Below are 19972 nucleotides of genomic sequence, written 5' to 3' on the forward strand. Positions count from 1 at the left end.
GTGATTTTATTAATTTTGAAGTGGTTATGATAATGAATATTGAAATATACAGAATGATTTTTATTTGTAGAGAGATAGCTGAAAAGAAGTGCATGGCAGACAAAGATTCCAAGATTATGTTGCTACCTTTTTTTGGGGGGAACATTGCATTACTTTAATTGGTATGCACCGATTGATGCAAACAAGTATAAAGAACATGACCCTCTTGTTCATTCTTTCAATGACAACTCTTTATATATATAAATATATACATTTATATACATATATATTTGGCCTTTGGAAAGTTTAGTATTTGGAACTTTTTTTTTTTTTTTTCTCTCTCCTTTATCCTTTTCTTGCATCAAAATGAAGATATCTAGGGGATTCATATAGTAACACCCTCTAATAGTCCTAGTCTGTTGATTTTGAGAAGCCATGTTAATTCGTAGTTGTAAATTCTTTACCACCACTCTTTGAAACGTTTACCTACTAAAACAAAATCCAGTCAGCATATCGTTATGAATAGATGTACAGATTAATGGAGATATGCAGATAGGATAATATGCATATATGATTGGTATCAGTTTGAAAACAGAAAAGATTAGTCAAGATGAAAATTTAAATATAAAAAAGCCAAAAATTTTGGTTTTGATGAATTGAATTAATTTTGAATGTCTAAGTTTAAAGAAAACGAAATTTTTTTCTCTTTTACCTTTTGTACAACGTCTTAGCAAACCAAACAAAATTCATAGTGTTTGGAAAGAACACAACTAAGTAAAATATTCAAAAGCCATCGGAGTCCTCAGAATTAGGATCTGTATCAAAGATCATAAATTTTGTAATTTGTTTTCTAGTCTTCCTATTTTTGAATTACGGCTGTGGACCTACTTATTTTCTGGCAGAGGATAGAATTATTTTGGGTGAAAAAGAGAAAATAAATTATATAGTGATCATTGTGATTTTTGGGTTTTTTTTTTTTTTTTTTTAAATAACAAATTAGGGAGGAAAATTTTTGCACCAAACGTTGGACCCAAAACTTGAGGGTTGTGATTGTAAAATATTGATTTCCAAAACAACTCTATGTTTTCCCCATAACTATGACTGGTTCCTCCCTTTCACCTTTCCTTCATAAATGAAAATTTAACTTCAAAAATCAGTAAAAATCTCCCTCGGTTATATTATTTTTGAGTAACACTACAGATGCCAATAAGTCTAATAAGATATTTATCAAGTTATGGATTGTCATTATTTTATTTACTTATCTATCGTTGCATTTATTCCTTTAATGGCTTTTTCATTTATATTTAGGTTATATTAACTTTTCAATTAATAAAAAAATAATAATTTGAAACATAATATTTTGGTAGGATTTTTAATACCTTTACAATATTACGTACTCGCAATATTACGTGCCCATTCCTACAACTCCTACAATTGATGTACTTTAATTTCCAAAAGATAAATAAATAAAAGAAAGAAAAAGAAAAATGGTTATCTAACTCACGTATACTACATGAAGTGGGTTCTTCAGTTTCTTAAAAAGAAGAAAAATACAAAACAAAAAAAATAAAAATAAAAATAACAAAACAAAACAAAAAGGACAAAAATGCAAAATAATACAAATATTTCTGATCAGTTACACAGCGAGAAAATTTAAATAAACGAACTTATCATTATTGACAATACCGAAATGCAGGAAGAAAAGGTACGGGACAAAAGGAGGAAGCATTAAGCGATAACATCTTTTTTGGGCTCATCCTGCTACTTGAATGGACATCCTCTGAATTGATTTTTTCTCACTCTTATTGAAACAGGTACCATCTTCCATGAATGTGCCAAAGAAAAAAAAAAAAAAAAAAAGAACAAGAAGTAAAGAGCTCTTCTTTTGAACGGAAAAATTAGGTGTGACGGTCCAGCAACTCATCTTTTTCACTATCTACCCTATTCAAGAGTCCCACGTCTTTGCCTTTACTACTGGGGGTTCATTTAAAAAATGAATGGATGTAGTAGATAGGGTTGCATAGAAAGCAAAAGCCATCAACAAATAAAAGAAGAACAAAAATTAAAAAATAAAAATAATAAAATGGAGGCAAAATTAATTAGAGGATGCTTAAATATTAATAACATTAATTAATATTAAAGATCAACATAGCAACCAGTGGTCTGAAAATTTCTTTTCAGCAATACAGCCGCAGGTTGACAATAAATCCCAATAGCGTGAGGCGTAGATATCCAGCTTCCATACCTAAACCTCATGGCAGCCTTGACCGAAATGTTTGCTGTGATTCTGCCTTGCAGTAGGTACTCGTTTAGGATGTCAGCACCATCGTCGGAGGAGAATGTTGCCAAAACAAAGAAATGAATCCGAGTCACATTGAAAGGTGGTTGAGTGAAATTCTCTACTAGCCTAACAGGACTAGCAGTTTCATTTCTACTGTCAGTAGTGTTATAAATCTTCATGGATTCATAGTAAATGGTGGAATTTTTGTTGGGATTATAGGCCCTCATCACAAAGCTGAAGTTGCCAGTGAGAGATGTTCTCACAGGGTTGATGACCACCATTTCAATATGAGCGTATTCGATGGCATAAAAAGGGCGCGCGTTTGGGTTTCGCCACTCCCCAAATCGTCCCCAGTGCTGCACTCATCACCACAATTATGACTAGGACCACAAACGCTATGTACTTCATTTGCTTCGAGCTTGACCACGACGAATACTCCTTACCATTTTGCTTTTTCTTGGCTGCTTCTTTGTTGCATTATGCTGCTGCTGATCATCAAACTTGGAAGTATTACTACCGGAAGCCATTTTTTTCTCTTTTTTTTTTTTTTTTTTTTTTTTTTTTGGGATCATCAGACATAGCCTAACAGGATGATGCAGTCTGTTTTCTGACTACATACAAAATGACTAATAAATATCATAACTCAGTCAAGCAAGATTTTAATAAAGATTTCAACGGAAAAGAAAAAAAAAAAATACAGGATTTACAATAATATATATTTATAAATATATATATATATATATATATAGATATAGATATAGATATTATTTTGGAGGCATGAGCCACGAATTTGGATGATTAACTGAGCTATGTCTCTGAAAGGATGACAAACAATAATATTGTGGGGCCAACAAAGTTTTATTTTTTATTTTCTTTTTAAAGGTAGGGCCCATAAGGTTAACTTGAGAAACAATAAATAAGATCATATTGATCTACTCCATGTCAAATTAAAATGGTTCTGTTAAAATGAATTTTAGTATAATTATCAACTTCACAGATAACTCTGAATTGTGGAGTTATATTAGGTTGTTCCAAATGCCCCCCAAGAGTTCTTTGAATTTTTCTATTTTTCATTTTATTCTCCAAATGCCCCCCAAGAGTTCTTTGAATTTTTCTATTTTTATTTTATTCTCCAATTTTACTTTTCACTAGATCAATTTTACTTTTTTTTTCTAGACGTGGTGGGCTTTTAAGGCAAAACCTTAATTATTTCTCTTTTTTTTTTTTAACAAATTAATTATTTACCTGAAGAAGCAACTTTGAAAAAAAGAACAAATCCTATTTTAATCTTATTGTCCAAGTAAAGCATAAAAGTAGAATTTACCTTATTTGATAAAAAGATACCATACTAGTGGAAGTTCAAACAACTTTCCAGCTTAGGTCTTATACAGCTAAGGAAATAAGATAATAAATAACCCCTTTGGAATTTTTTATTCAAATATTAAAATCTTTTTCTTTCGGATAAAACAATTTCTTAAAAATTCAACACATGTAATACACTTTTATTTATTTATTTATTTGTTTTATAAAACACAAGTAGTACTCTCACAACGTTGTTCCTTTTATTCATTAGGATTTTTTTTAATTAAACTCCTATTGGTGCTTTAAAATCTTAGGTACCAAAAAAAAAAAAAAGAAAAAAAAGAAAAAAAACTACAGCAAGCATTGGCTTACTTCTATTCTTCAGGATGATTTGTCTTCATCTGATCAATGAAGTATGAGTTTTCTCAAAAAAAAAATAATAATAAAATAAAAAATAAAAAAAAATAAAAAAAAATTGGAATCTTCATCCAAGCAAAAGATTTCGTTCCTCCACAGCCATACTGCCAAATTTGCGCAGTAAGCAAAATTGTTCTCCCAATATGCATACTCAGAAATAATCAATAGTGTCTTTCAATTTATAGTTATAATTTTCCACTTTTTTCTTTTGTTTTTTCTTCTTCTTCTTTAAAAAATAAAAATAAAAAAATAAGAAAAAATAAGAAAAAAAAAAGACCCTTTTTTCAACAGAATTTGACTTATTCTGTGAAAATTAACAATGCTAACAAAAAAACCACAAGACAATCAGATAACCAAAAGCCAAATACAGGAAAACAATAATAAAACAAGACAATTATCAGATATATATATATATATATATCACCAGTTTCAACAACATAAACTAGGCGTTTGGGTTTGACCACTGCCCAAGGGATAGACATAGCTAGACTCATTCCCACAATTATGACTAGGACATCATAAGGAATGTACCTTATTTTCCTTGAGAATTGCTCTTGCTGATGATCTGCTTCTGGGTCTTGGATCATATTTGTAACTATTGGAAGCTTAAAATATAATTTTTAAAAGAAACTATAGGGAGTGATACTTTTTTGTTTGAAGCTGGATATATTTTATTTATTAATAAATTTCTTTAATTATAGATAGCTAAAGGCAAGGAGAATTTTATTTTATTTTATTGAGATTGAAGTAAAGGGTTCCAAGTCTTGAACTTTTGCTAGAAAAAAATACTAACTTGCTATTAGGCTGTTCCAAAGAGACGGGAAAGGAGTCTCTTGATTAAGGATGATAAGTAAGCCAAGATTTTTGCTTTGGCATGGAACACATTTAATTGTTGTTGAGACCAACGAAGTAGTAAGAACATGATTTAATTTATTTCTATTATTTCAGTGGACTTTTTCTTTGCTCCTTTTAATTTGGAAACTTTTTTTTTTTTTTCTCTTTATCATATGATAAAGAAAATGCATTTTCTTGCGTCAAACTAAACGCATCTAAAGAATTCAGGGGAATTAAAATTTAGTTAATGATTCCCTTATTTATTCCTGGTTTTTTTAGAAAGGAATTGTTTTATTTTTATTGACTTAGCCTAATGGTAAAAACCACTAAGAATATCCCTATAGGTTGAGGTTCAGACTTTTTGAGCTGACCAAAATCCTTCTCTTCAAGTCGCCGACAAAAAAAAAAAAGAAAAAAGAAAAAATGTATAACTTCAGACTGATTATTCTATATAGAGAGCTAAAAGAAGTAAAGAATCTATTGGTTGTAGGATATTTATGATAAGTGCTTTAGTGAGGAACACATTTACTTATTCTACCAAAAAAAGAGGAAAACATAAATATATTAGTATAGTTTTGCTTTTCTTTCAGATCCGGTTCCTTCTTTGAATATATATATGGGAACTTTCCTCCTTTCAGATTTCTTGCATCGAACTCCAAACATCTTTCGTCCCCAAAAAAAAAAATAATAAATAAATAAATCTCAGAACACATTTGTAAAAGGAGTGAGATAACAATTCAAGCTTCAAGAATTCCAAGCCCAATATATGGTGAAGGATTGAGATAATAATTCAAGTTTCTTTCTGGTAAGAGATTGGTGAAGCCCACTACAGTGGAAATGATATATAATATATATACACTTGTATTATCTTCTTAGAGTGAACCCAAATATATATCATGATTTCAGTGAAGTCCATCACTGCTGGCCAAACTTGTGAGAGGCCAAAAGGTTAATTACAGATAAACAATTATTAAGTAAAGGCAGTGTTTATTGCCAAAGTTCAAATCCTCATATCACACAATATCCACACACACACAACCAAAAAAAAAAAAATGAAAATCCTCATATCCCACAATGAAAAAATAATAACAAGAATAAAACTGCTCTGGACTCTCTATCGTACTGAGAAAAAGTTCTGCGGTGAAATTTTTCCAGAAAGTCTATTTAACACAGAACACTACACATATGCAAATGGAAGTCATATTATAATCAGATAAAACTAAAGAAAGAGTTTAACAAAAATAAAATCAGAGAAAACTAAAGAAACATTTATAAAATGATACAATATCATTTTGTATCCATGCTTAATATTAATAATCAACCTTGCGGACAGTGGGTTTAAAAGTTGGATTCCTTGGATTTTGGTTATTATCGAACACCACTAAAGGCCAACAGTCAATGTATATAGTGCGAGGCAGAAACTTCCAACCTGCAATCTCAAACCTTATCTTCGCCTCGAACAAAATATTTGATATGACACGTCCCTGCGATAGGTACTTTGGCATAAAACCATAAATGGACCAGCGTTCAGATTTAAATGTGAAATTTATGCGATTTTCATCTTCAGGTTTTAGAAGAAAGGTTCCGTTTAGATGCACATGTCTCTCTGTTTGATCACTGAAGTTGGAAGTACCATTCAAACTGTCATAGTAAATGGTTGCCTTTTTATTTGGGTCATAGAATCTACACTCAAATGTGAACAAGCCAGAGATGTTAGCGTTAGAAATATTGAGACTCCTTTGCTCGATATAACCATTTTCAACAAAAACCTGTGGACGTTTGGTTTGACCACTGCCCAAATAATCCCCATGGCTAGACTCATCACCACAACTATGGCTAGAACCAGAAAAAGTATGTACCTTGTTTGCGACGGAAACTGCTTTTTCTCCAATTTTTTCGATTCTTCTTCTTCTTCTTTGTGATCCGCTAGGGACCCAGACCTGGAACTGGAAGCCATTGTTGAGTGAAAAATGGAGGAGTGGTGGTTAATGAATTTGTTTGAAATCTGGGTGTGATATGAATATTGAATTGAAAGATTTAATTTACAGAGTGATAAATCAAATTAAAGAAGAGAGTAGCATAATCCAAAGATTTTGCTTTTGGTAGGGAAACACTTGCATTAGTTTAATTGCTCTGCACCAATTGTTGCAAAGTAGCATAAAGAACATGTCCCTTGTTGTCTGTTCTTTTAGTGACTTTTATATAATATATATATATATATATCTCGAAAATATATTTGGCCCATGGAAAATTTGGAATTTGGAACTTCCATTAGTTTATATATTAAAAAAGAGTATTTGACAATGGTTATATTGAGCAAAGAAGTATCAATATTTGGAACTTTTTTCTCCTTCATCATTTTCTTGCACCAAACTCAATACACCTAAGCCAGAGTCTAGAACTTATTTAAAAAAAAAAAAAAAAAAAAAAAAAGAAGTTAATCTCGATAATGAACTAGAGTTATCTATGGACCTCTTTTACAAAATATTTGTCAAAGCCAGAGTCTAATTTTTATTAACAGTTTGAAATGGTTTTCAATATTATGTATTTTTTTTCTTTGACTTTTACATAAAAACTTAATGGTAAATTGTAATTGGATATGCCCACTGGCTAGGTACCTTGGCATATAATATGAAATTAAGCAGAGTCACATCGACAGGAGGTTGAAAGAAGGGCTTTTTAATCATTGTCCGTATAGTAGGAGACCTGGCTCAGTGACTTGTTTGTTGATGCTGACTAAATTGAACAATGTTGGTTTTATACTTATAGCTGACTGAATAGAAAATCTCTTGGTAAACTCTGCTTTGGAGTTCATGATTAACTAGCAAACTAGAGATATGTAGCTTGTTTTTTTTTTTTTTTTTTTTTTTTCACGGTGTAGACTTTTTCTTTGCGCTGTGGAAACTTTTTTGCTTCTTTACCATTCTCTTGCTTCAGAATCAAGAAATAAGGATTCAGGTTTCCTTATAAGTATTTCCCTGTTTTATGTGTATCAGAATATAAGAGAATATTAGCTTGTGAGAAAGAACATATGAATTTTGACTGCTTCATGTCTCACGAGCTATGGGACCAATGATTTTGTGCTTGTACATTTTACTCCATTATTTTATTCTTTTTTCCATTTTCTTTTTATTTATTTTTTTCTCTTTTCAGCTTCCTTTGTGCCCAAGATAGAATATATGCACTATATTAGCATAATATGACAGACACTTCCAATGTAACTCTGCAATTCAAATTAGTTTATACATGAATATGAGCAGGATTAAATTTGGATGAATTTTTGTTAAAATATTGTTATTTATGATCATGTAATATATTGTCTAAGCAACAATGCGGTTTGATTAGAGCACTATCACATAATTCCACATTATTGTCATATTTGTTGTGGTTCTCTGACCACTTTAGAGAAGAAATATGAGAAGAAAATAAAAGAATTCTATTAATCTCTTAAAAATAGAATACAAAAATAAAAACTTCTCTCATGGAGGATTCTCTCGTGGAACCTCTCTCTGCACTCTCCAATTCTCTCTGGAATTGCTCACTCTTCTCTCAAGTTCTCTCTGGAACTTAAACAACTCTCACTCTTGGAGTTTTCTCTCAATTCTCCTCACTTGGGAGGCTTGAGATTGCTCTCTTGGCTTGGTTTTCATGCAAAGGTAAGGAGCCTATTTATAGGCTTACAAGGCCACACTTTTCAACATCTTAGCCCACAATTGTTGATCAACAATGGTGGCTGTCAACAATGGTGGCTGTGGTTGGTGCGGCTGTGGTTGGTGAGGTTGGTTGGTGCGGCTGGACTTCACAATTCTCCCCCTCCAGCCGCATTTAAAACTGATGGTCATCTGCCATCTATTCCAGCTATGTCTCTGCATAGCTTCAGCTTCTCTTGAGCAACAACTTTTGTTAGCATATCTGCTGGATTCTCTTTTGTGTGAATCTTCAACAGTTTCAGCAACTGTTGACCTATTACTTCGCGTATCCAATGATAGCGAATGTCAATGTGCTTTGTACGGGAATGATACATTGAGTTTTTGCTCAAATCCATGGCACTTTGGTTATCACAATGTATCTTGTAGTCTTCTTGCTTGATGCCCAATTCTGTGAGAAAACGCTTTAACCACAACATTTCCTTACCCGCTTCCGCTGCGGCAATGTACTCTGCTTCAGTAGTGGATAAAGCAACACACTTCTGCAATCTTGACTGCCATGACACAGCTCCCCCTGCAAAAGTGTAGAGATAACCTGATGTAGACTTTCTATTATCAGGGTCTCCGGCCATATCTGCATCTGTATAGCCTTCTAAGATTGGATCACCTTCCCCGTAGCACAAGCACAGCTTCGATGTACCTTTAAGATACCTGAGAATCCATTTGACTGCTTCCCAGTGTTTCTTTCCAGGATTTGAAAGAAATCTGCTCACAACACCTACTGCATGAGCAATGTCTGGTCTGGTACACACCATTGCATACATCAGACTTCCTACCGCTGAAGAATATGGTACTGAAACCATCTCCTCTATCTCTTCTTTGGATGAGGGGCACATTCTCTTACTCAACTTAAAATGATTTGCAAGTGGAATGCTGACCGGTTTGGCTTTATCCATGTTGAATCTCTTTATCACCCGTTCAACATACTTCTCTTGAGATAGCCATAACCTTCTATTCTTCCTGTCTCGGATTATTTGCATTCCCAAAATTTGTTGAGCTGGTCCTAAGTCTTTCATATCAAAAGACTTAGACAATTCTTTCTTCAGCTGACTAATCTTCATTGCATCTTGTCCAACGATCAACATGTCGTCCACATATAGCAAAAGTGCAATGAAGTTTCCACCTGAAAATTTTTTAATATAAACACACTGGTCTGCTGCAGTCCTTTTATAGCCTTGACTCACCATAAACGAGTCAAACTTCTTATACCATTGTCTTGGTGCTTGCTTGAGGCCATACAAGCTCTTCTTTAGCTTGCATACGAGGTTTTCTTTCCCTGAAACCTCAAATCCTACTGGCTGCTCCATGTAGATTTCTTCATGTAAATCACCGTGAAGAAATGCTGTCTTCACATCCATCTGCTCAAGCTCTAGGTTTAGACTTGCTACTAAACCAAAAATGACTCGAATTGAAGTCATTTTTACCACTGGTGAAAAAATCTCATCAAAGTCAATTCCTTTCTTCTGAAGAAATCCTTTGACCACCAATCGAGCTTTGTGTTTCACCACCTTTCCGCTGCCATCTTTCTTGAGCTTGAACACCCATTTATTCTTTAGTGCCTTCTTTCCTGTTGGAAGCTCAACCAACTCATAAGTATGATTTTTCTGCAAGGATTCCATCTCATCTTGCATTGCTTGCAGCCATTTTTCTTTCTCTTGATGAGAAACAGCTTCCTGGAAACTCTCTGGCTCCCCTTCTTCAGTAAGCAGAATATACTCAAGATTCTGGAAATCTCTTTGATGGAATTCGGCCTCGCTCAGATCTCCGAACTTGTAAACCACTGGTTTCAGGAGGTGTACCATCATCTGACCGCTGTGATGGCCCTGCAGCTGCTTGAGAGGATTGAGTCTCCCCCTGCTCAATATCCCCTTCTTCCTCCTGGTCTGCTTCTGGTATATCTTCATGCACCTCATTATCTTCTGTGGCTATTTGTGCTGGTGCTGGATTAGGACAAAAATTCTTGGCACTAGAACTACAATTAGGAGACATTCTGGGTTTTGCAATGTCTTCCATTTTCTGGTTTTCATGGAATACTACATCCCTGCTTCTAATAACCTTCTTGGTTTTCGGGTCCCAAAACCTGTATCCGAATTCTTCGTCTCCATATCCTATAAAGATGCATGGAGTAGATCTTGCATCGAGCTTCTGTCTGAGCTCCTTGGATACATGTACATAAGCTATACAACCAAACACTCTTAAATGAGAGTAGGAGGGAATCTTACCCGACCACACTTTCTCCGGAATTTCAAAATTCAACGGTACTGATGGTGATCTGTTGATTAAATAGCAGGCGGCACGAACAGCTTCTCCCCAGAATGGCTTTGGCAGCTTAGCCATACTGATCATACTTCTGACCTTTTCCATAATGGTTCGGTTCATTCTTTCGGCTATTCCATTATGTTGTGGGGTGCGAGGGACCGTCTTCTCATGTCGAATGCCGTGTCTTCTGCAGTAGGCATCGAACTCCTTGGAAGTATACTCGCCTCCATTATCTGAGCGGAGACATTTCAGCTTCTTTCCTGTTTCACGCTCTACCATGGTATGAAACAGTTTGAAGTAATCCAGTACCTGGTCCTTTGTCTTCAAGAAATATACCCACACCTTCCGTGAAGCATCATCAATGAAGGTCAGGAAATACTTGTTGCCACCTAATGATTCCACCTCCATGGGACCACAAACATCAGAGTGCACCAGACTAAGCAACTCTGATTTTCTCGATGCAGAGGAACTGAAGGAGACTCTATGTTGCTTACCAAACAAGCAGTGATTACAAGGATCTAGTGCAGCATCCTTGCAAACAGTGATAAGCTTCTTCCTTGCCAAAGTGGACAATCCTTTTTCACTCATGTGACCGAGTCTCTGGTGCCACAGATTTTGAGACGCCTCTCCTTCTGCAATATTGAGGCTGTCTGCACATATCTTCACATGAGTCTTGTACAACGTTCCACAAATATGTCCTCGGGCGACAACTATGGCACCTTTCGTCATTTTCCATGTGCCTTTACTGAAGTAGTTGTCATAGCCTTGCTTGTCTAAGGCTGCTCCCGAAAGTAGATTAAGCCGAAGGTCTGGAACATGACGGACATCCTTCAAAGTGATTGTACAACCAATATTCGTTTTTATCTGAATATCACCAGTTCCCATAATCTTTGCGAAACTGGAATTTCCCATCTTTACTGTACCAAAGTCTCCTGCTTTGTACGTTTTAAAGAAATCTCTGTGTGGAGTGACATGGTAGGATGCTGCAGTATCGACTACCCACTCAACATCTTGGGTTGATATATGAAGGCATGTCTCTTCTTCGGTGGAGCAGAGCGCCACTTCTCCTGTACAAGTGACTAGTGTCTCTCCATCCTTCTTCGGCTGATTACCTTGGAGTCTCTGCTCTCTCAACGACTTTCTGCAGTTCTTCTTCATGTGACCCTCCAGGCCACAATGATAGCACTTATACGATGATTTTCTACCGTCTGTAGATCTGCCTCTGCTCTTGCTCCTGCCTCTCCCCCTATCTCGACCACCTCTTTGCTGTCTTCCTCTCTCTGTGACGAGGGCATGTGACTGATCCATGCCAATGTCCTTTCTCCTGGCCTCTTCATTAAATAGGGCATCCTTAACCATAGCCATAGTAAGTTTGCCATTCGGGGCCGAATTGCTGAGAGAGACTACCAATGTCTCCCAACTGTCTGGAAGAGAGCTTAGAAGTAGGAGGGCCTGATCCTCATCCCCTAGTTGGTAATCCACAGCAGATAGTTGATTTACCAAGCTCTGGAACTCACTGGTATGCTCGGCTACAGAAGTTCCACTCTGTAATGTTAGATGTACCAATCGCTTAAGCAACAGGGCTTTGTTCCGAGCAGTCTTGGCCTGGTACATGTCCTCCAATTTTGTCCAGAGGGCATATGCATCCGTTTCCTTCGCTACATGATGGAAGACACTGTGGTCGATCCATTGCCTGATCTGACCGATCGTTTTCTTGTTTAATTTCTTCCATTCTGCTACTTTGCTGGGATCGGGGTTTTCGCCTTTAGCTTCTATAGGATCAAACAGATCCTTACAATTGAGGAGATCTTCCATCCGAGGTCTCCAAAGTGTATAATTTGTGGCAGTGAGCTTAACCATAGCTCCCGAAGATGATTCTTCCATTGACATTATGGCTTGACCAAAAATGGAGCTGAATTTGGCAAAACGAAGTTAACCGTTGCGTCCGGAACGGCCGAAAATGGTGGACTTGACTCTTCCGGGGTCAAAATATAATTACCAGAAATTTTGGGGCAAAAATGTAATTTCACAAAATTTCTGGGTCAACCTGCAAATACAGAAACTTCAGGGGTCAATCTGTAATTTCCAATAATTCAGGGGCTGTTCTGTAATTTCTGAAACTTCAGGGGCTGTTCCGTAATTCCAGAAAAATATTGCTGACGTGGCAGATGGTGCTGACGTGGCACCACGTGGCAGATGACGTGTCAGATGACGTGGCGACACGTGGCAGATGACGTGTCGGCTGGCGTGGCAGATGACGTGGCAGGTGTTCGCTGACGTGGCTGCTGACGTGGTCGTCTTCAACCTCCAGACGGCGCGTGCGGCGCGTGGGCGCGTGAACAGTTGCAGAAAAATTTCAGTCGGCGCGTGCGGGCACGTGGGACGTCCGTTTTCTCTCCGGCGAACTTCGTTGTTCTCCTCTCGTCGGGTACTTTCACCTGGGATTGTCAAATTAATTATTTGAGCAACTTTCCGAAACACCAACTTGAAGAACAATGGCTCTGTTTCTTCAAATTTTGAACCCAAGCTCTCGATCTGGGTCTCTGATACCACTTGTTGTGGTTCTCTGACCACTTTAGAGAAGAAATATGAGAAGAAAATAAAAGAATTCTATTAATCTCTTAAAAATAGAATACAAAAATAAAAACTTCTCTCATGGAGGATTCTCTCGTGGAACCTCTCTCTGCACTCTCCAATTCTCTCTGGAATTGCTCACTCTTCTCTCAAGTTCTCTCTGGAACTTAAACAACTCTCACTCTTGGAGTTTTCTCTCAATTCTCCTCACTTGGGAGGCTTGAGATTGCTCTCTTGGCTTGGTTTTCATGCAAAGGTAAGGAGCCTATTTATAGGCTTACAAGGCCACACTTTTCAACATCTTAGCCCACAATTGTTGATCAACAATGGTGGCTGTCAACAATGGTGGCTGTGGTTGGTGCGGCTGTGGTTGGTGAGGTTGGTTGGTGCGGCTGGACTTCACAATTCTCCCCCTCCAGCCGCATTTAAAACTGATGGTCATCTGCCATCTATTCCAGCTATGTCTCTGCATAGCTTCAGCTTCTCTTGAGCAACAACTTTTGTTAGCATATCTGCTGGATTCTCTTTTGTGTGAATCTTCAACAGTTTCAGCAACTGTTGACCTATTACTTCGCGTATCCAATGATAGCGAATGTCAATGTGCTTTGTACGGGAATGATACATTGAGTTTTTGCTCAAATCCATGGCACTTTGGTTATCACAATGTATCTTGTAGTCTTCTTGCTTGATGCCCAATTCTGTGAGAAAACGCTTTAACCACAACATTTCCTTACCCGCTTCCGCTGCGGCAATGTACTCTGCTTCAGTAGTGGATAAAGCAACACACTTCTGCAATCTTGACTGCCATGACACAGCTCCCCCTGCAAAAGTGTAGAGATAACCTGATGTAGACTTTCTATTATCAGGGTCTCCGGCCATATCTGCATCTGTATAGCCTTCTAAGATTGGATCACCTTCCCCGTAGCACAAGCACAGCTTCGATGTACCTTTAAGATACCTGAGAATCCATTTGACTGCTTCCCAGTGTTTCTTTCCAGGATTTGAAAGAAATCTGCTCACAACACCTACTGCATGAGCAATGTCTGGTCTGGTACACACCATTGCATACATCAGACTTCCTACCGCTGAAGAATATGGTACTGAAACCATCTCCTCTATCTCTTCTTTGGATGAGGGGCACATTCTCTTACTCAACTTAAAATGATTTGCAAGTGGAATGCTGACCGGTTTGGCTTTATCCATGTTGAATCTCTTTATCACCCGTTCAACATACTTCTCTTGAGATAGCCATAACCTTCTATTCTTCCTGTCTCGGATTATTTGCATTCCCAAAATTTGTTGAGCTGGTCCTAAGTCTTTCATATCAAAAGACTTAGACAATTCTTTCTTCAGCTGACTAATCTTCATTGCATCTTGTCCAACGATCAACATGTCGTCCACATATAGCAAAAGTGCAATGAAGTTTCCACCTGAAAATTTTTTAATATAAACACACTGGTCTGCTGCAGTCCTTTTATAGCCTTGACTCACCATAAACGAGTCAAACTTCTTATACCATTGTCTTGGTGCTTGCTTGAGGCCATACAAGCTCTTCTTTAGCTTGCATACGAGGTTTTCTTTCCCTGAAACCTCAAATCCTACTGGCTGCTCCATGTAGATTTCTTCATGTAAATCACCGTGAAGAAATGCTGTCTTCACATCCATCTGCTCAAGCTCTAGGTTTAGACTTGCTACTAAACCAAAAATGACTCGAATTGAAGTCATTTTTACCACTGGTGAAAAAATCTCATCAAAGTCAATTCCTTTCTTCTGAAGAAATCCTTTGACCACCAATCGAGCTTTGTGTTTCACCACCTTTCCGCTGCCATCTTTCTTGAGCTTGAACACCCATTTATTCTTTAGTGCCTTCTTTCCTGTTGGAAGCTCAACCAACTCATAAGTATGATTTTTCTGCAAGGATTCCATCTCATCTTGCATTGCTTGCAGCCATTTTTCTTTCTCTTGATGAGAAACAGCTTCCTGGAAACTCTCTGGCTCCCCTTCTTCAGTAAGCAGAATATACTCAAGATTCTGGAAATCTCTTTGATGGAATTCGGCCTCGCTCAGATCTCCGAACTTGTAAACCACTGGTTTCAGGAGGTGTACCATCATCTGACCGCTGTGATGGCCCTGCAGCTGCTTGAGAGGATTGAGTCTCCCCCTGCTCAATATCCCCTTCTTCCTCCTGGTCTGCTTCTGGTATATCTTCATGCACCTCATTATCTTCTGTGGCTATTTGTGCTGGTGCTGGATTAGGACAAAAATTCTTGGCACTAGAACTACAATTAGGAGACATTCTGGGTTTTGCAATGTCTTCCATTTTCTGGTTTTCATGGAATACTACATCCCTGCTTCTAATAACCTTCTTGGTTTTCGGGTCCCAAAACCTGTATCCGAATTCTTCGTCTCCATATCCTATAAAGATGCATGGAGTAGATCTTGCATCGAGCTTCTGTCTGAGCTCCTTGGATACATGTACATAAGCTATACAACCAAACACTCTTAAATGAGAGTAGGAGGGAATCTTACCCGACCACACTTTCTCCGGAATTTCAAAATTCAACGGTACTGATGGTGATCTGTTGATTAAATAGCAGGCGGCACGAACAGCTTCTCCCCAGAATGGCTTTGGCAGCTTAGCCATACTGATCATACTTCTGACCTTTTCCATAATGGTTCGGTTCATTCTTTCGGCTATTCCATTATGTTGTGGGGTGCGAGGGACCGTCTTCTCATGTCGAATGCCGTGTCTTCTGCAGTAGGCATCGAACTCCTTGGAAGTATACTCGCCTCCATTATCTGAGCGGAGACATTTCAGCTTCTTTCCTGTTTCACGCTCTACCATGGTATGAAACAGTTTGAAGTAATCCAGTACCTGGTCCTTTGTCTTCAAGAAATATACCCACACCTTCCGTGAAGCATCATCAATGAAGGTCAGGAAATACTTGTTGCCACCTAATGATTCCACCTCCATGGGACCACAAACATCAGAGTGCACCAGACTAAGCAACTCTGATTTTCTCGATGCAGAGGAACTGAAGGAGACTCTATGTTGCTTACCAAACAAGCAGTGATTACAAGGATCTAGTGCAGCATCCTTGCAAACAGTGATAAGCTTCTTCCTTGCCAAAGTGGACAATCCTTTTTCACTCATGTGACCGAGTCTCTGGTGCCACAGATTTTGAGACGCCTCTCCTTCTGCAATATTGAGGCTGTCTGCACATATCTTCACATGAGTCTTGTACAACGTTCCACAAATATGTCCTCGGGCGACAACTATGGCACCTTTCGTCATTTTCCATGTGCCTTTACTGAAGTAGTTGTCATAGCCTTGCTTGTCTAAGGCTGCTCCCGAAAGTAGATTAAGCCGAAGGTCTGGAACATGACGGACATCCTTCAAAGTGATTGTACAACCAATATTCGTTTTTATCTGAATATCACCAGTTCCCATAATCTTTGCGAAACTGGAATTTCCCATCTTTATTGTACCAAAGTCTCCTGCTTTGTACGTTTTAAAGAAATCTCTGTGTGGAGTGACATGGTAGGATGCTGCAGTATCGACTACCCACTCAACATCTTGGGTTGATATATGAAGGCATGTCTCTTCTTCGGTGGAGCAGAGCGCCACTTCTCCTGTACAAGTGACTAGTGTCTCTCCATCCTTCTTCGGCTGATTACCTTGGAGTCTCTGCTCTCTCAACGACTTTCTGCAGTTCTTCTTCATGTGACCCTCCAGGCCACAATGATAGCACTTATACGATGATTTTCTACCGTCTGTAGATCTGCCTCTGCTCTTGCTCCTGCCTCTCCCCCTATCTCGACCACCTCTTTGCTGTCTTCCTCTCTCTGTGACGAGGGCATGTGACTGATCCATGCCAATGTCCTTTCTCCTGGCCTCTTCATTAAATAGGGCATCCTTAACCATAGCCATAGTAAGTTTGCCATTCGGGGCCGAATTGCTGAGAGAGACTACCAATGTCTCCCAACTGTCTGGAAGAGAGCTTAGAAGTAGGAGGGCCTGATCCTCATCCCCTAGTTGGTAATCCACAGCAGATAGTTGATTTACCAAGCTCTGGAACTCACTGGTATGCTCGGCTACAGAAGTTCCACTCTGTAATGTTAGATGTACCAATCGCTTAAGCAACAGGGCTTTGTTCCGAGCAGTCTTGGCCTGGTACATGTCCTCCAATTTTGTCCAGAGGGCATATGCATCCGTTTCCTTCGCTACATGATGGAAGACACTGTGGTCGATCCATTGCCTGATCTGACCGATCGTTTTCTTGTTTAATTTCTTCCATTCTGCTACTTTGCTGGGATCGGGGTTTTCGCCTTTAGCTTCTATAGGATCAAACAGATCCTTACAATTGAGGAGATCTTCCATCCGAGGTCTCCAAAGTGTATAATTTGTGGCAGTGAGCTTAACCATAGCTCCCGAAGATGATTCTTCCATTGACATTATGGCTTGACCAAAAATGGAGCTGAATTTGGCAAAACGAAGTTAACCGTTGCGTCCGGAACGGCCGAAAATGGTGGACTTGACTCTTCCGGGGTCAAAATATAATTACCAGAAATTTTGGGGCAAAAATGTAATTTCACAAAATTTCTGGGTCAACCTGCAAATACAGAAACTTCAGGGGTCAATCTGTAATTTCCAATAATTCAGGGGCTGTTCTGTAATTTCTGAAACTTCAGGGGCTGTTCCGTAATTCCAGAAAAATATTGCTGACGTGGCAGATGGTGCTGACGTGGCACCACGTGGCAGATGACGTGTCAGATGACGTGGCGACACGTGGCAGATGACGTGTCGGCTGGCGTGGCAGATGACGTGGCAGGTGTTCGCTGACGTGGCTGCTGACGTGGTCGTCTTCAACCTCCAGACGGCGCGTGCGGCGCGTGGGCGCGTGAACAGTTGCAGAAAAATTTCAGTCGGCGCGTGCGGGCACGTGGGACGTCCGTTTTCTCTCCGGCGAACTTCGTTGTTCTCCTCTCGTCGGGTACTTTCACCTGGGATTGTCAAATTAATTATTTGAGCAACTTTCCGAAACACCAACTTGAAGAACAATGGCTCTGTTTCTTCAAATTTTGAACCCAAGCTCTCGATCTGGGTCTCTGATACCACTTGTTGTGGTTCTCTGACCACTTTAGAGAAGAAATATGAGAAGAAAATAAAAGAATTCTATTAATCTCTTAAAAATAGAATACAAAAATAAAAACTTCTCTCATGGAGGATTCTCTCGTGGAACCTCTCTCTGCACTCTCCAATTCTCTCTGGAATTGCTCACTCTTCTCTCAAGTTCTCTCTGGAACTTAAACAACTCTCACTCTTGGAGTTTTCTCTCAATTCTCCTCACTTGGGAGGCTTGAGATTGCTCTCTTGGCTTGGTTTTCATGCAAAGGTAAGGAGCCTATTTATAGGCTTACAAGGCCACACTTTTCAACATCTTAGCCCACAATTGTTGATCAACAATGGTGGCTGTCAACAATGGTGGCTGTGGTTGGTGCGGCTGTGGTTGGTGAGGTTGGTTGGTGCGGCTGGACTTCACAATATTTGGGGCATATTTTAGTACTTAGTAGGAAAATGATAGCTATAGTTTTTTTTGCTTCTCACATAAATGAAACAAAACACTCTAAAAACAGAGCTTAGGGCGACTGATTTTGTTAACAATTAAAATATGAACTTGGTTTCTTTTGATTTTCTGCAATATCTATTAATAACGTGATTATTTTTAAGTGAAACTCAATATATATTTTAAAAGTTAGTACCTCCAATCAAACTGCCCCATAATCTATTTAAGTACAATAGATCCAATAACTGTCACTCAAAAAGAAAAGCTTGGTACAAATGATAGACAAACAATGATCATTTCAAACTCATACGAAAGTTGAACAAAAAGAAGAAGAATAAATACGATACACAATTAAGGGAAAACCCAAATTCCCAAACAATGGATCGGAAACTACAATGTTCAATTAGGATAGAAATTATGCCATGAACCAGAATAGGGCCGATGCTCATTTGCTTAGAGAATTGCTTTTGCTGGGCTGACTCCGAGTGCTTAATCATGGAACTGGAAGCCATTTTGTAAAAGGAAGAATGATTTTAATTAATTTGTCCTTCCAAGTGGTGAAAGCTATATAAAGAGCTAAATTTAGTACAGAATCTATTGGTCGACGATAGTAATTATGTAAGTGCTTTTGTGAGGAACACATTTATTAATTTAATTTTGCTTGTCTTCTTTTAGCTTTTATTTTAGGGGTCTTTCCTTTGAATATCTGAATTTTTTGGGCCTTTATAATTTTCTTGCATCAAAACTCAAAACAAATCTAAAATGATTCAGACAATAATTCGAGCGTCATGAATTCCATGTCCAACATCTTGTACATATATATTAGCCCTTGGATCATTTACGGACTAGAATTGAAAAGCCAATAAATGGTCTAATATTAATTTAGTTGCAAACAAAAATCTTATTTTAGAAAAATAAAATTTATTAAAAAGATGTAAATTATAAATGCATTTTCAAATTTCCACATTTAAAAAGCTTTAACTACAATAATTAGTCTGAAGGGGCATTGAAACAAATATGATTTTTAGTTTATATATAGAGAGAGAGAGCAA

General features: G+C 37.9%; 2 protein-coding genes across 2 annotated transcripts; both read right to left on the reverse strand.

Moving 5' to 3' along the window:
• Nucleotides 1–2115: 2115 nt before the first annotated feature.
• On the reverse strand, nt 2116–2787 carry LOC132799660 (uncharacterized protein At1g08160-like). Its single transcript, XM_060812094.1, has 2 exons — nt 2704–2787; nt 2116–2616 (listed from the first exon to the last, which is right to left on the reverse strand). The coding sequence occupies exons 1-2, from the start codon at nt 2785–2787 to the stop codon at nt 2116–2118; spliced, it is 585 nt and encodes a 194-aa protein (XP_060668077.1).
• Nucleotides 2788–5896: 3109 nt separating this feature from the next.
• On the reverse strand, nt 5897–6973 carry LOC132799784 (uncharacterized). The gene is made up of 2 exons (XM_060812443.1): nt 6673–6973; nt 5897–6496 (listed from the first exon to the last, which is right to left on the reverse strand). The coding sequence occupies exons 1-2, from the start codon at nt 6768–6770 to the stop codon at nt 6124–6126; spliced, it is 471 nt and encodes a 156-aa protein (XP_060668426.1). The 5' UTR covers nt 6771–6973; the 3' UTR covers nt 5897–6123.
• Nucleotides 6974–19972: the final 12999 nt, after the last annotated feature.

Source organism: Ziziphus jujuba, chromosome 10 (genome assembly GCF_031755915.1).
Source record: "Ziziphus jujuba cultivar Dongzao chromosome 10, ASM3175591v1".
Classification (NCBI taxonomy): domain Eukaryota; kingdom Viridiplantae; phylum Streptophyta; class Magnoliopsida; order Rosales; family Rhamnaceae; genus Ziziphus; species Ziziphus jujuba.

What these genes read in the sequence shown, in the direction of transcription:
- LOC132799660 (XM_060812094.1), bottom strand. Translation starts at nt 2,787, where the DNA reads ATGGCTTCCGGTAGTAATACTTCCAAGTTTGATGATCAGCAGCAGCAT. An exon ending in AGCCAAGAAAAAGCAAAATG is followed by an intron (nt 2,617 to 2,703) that starts GTAAGGAGTATT and finishes TGATGAGTGCAG; the next exon opens with CACTGGGGACGATTTGGGGA.
- LOC132799784 (XM_060812443.1), bottom strand. Translation starts at nt 6,770, where the DNA reads ATGGCTTCCAGTTCCAGGTCTGGGTCCCTAGCGGATCACAAAGAAGAA. An exon ending in CAGTTTCCGTCGCAAACAAG is followed by an intron (nt 6,497 to 6,672) that starts GTACATACTTTT and finishes ATTTGAGTGTAG; the next exon opens with ATTCTATGACCCAAATAAAA.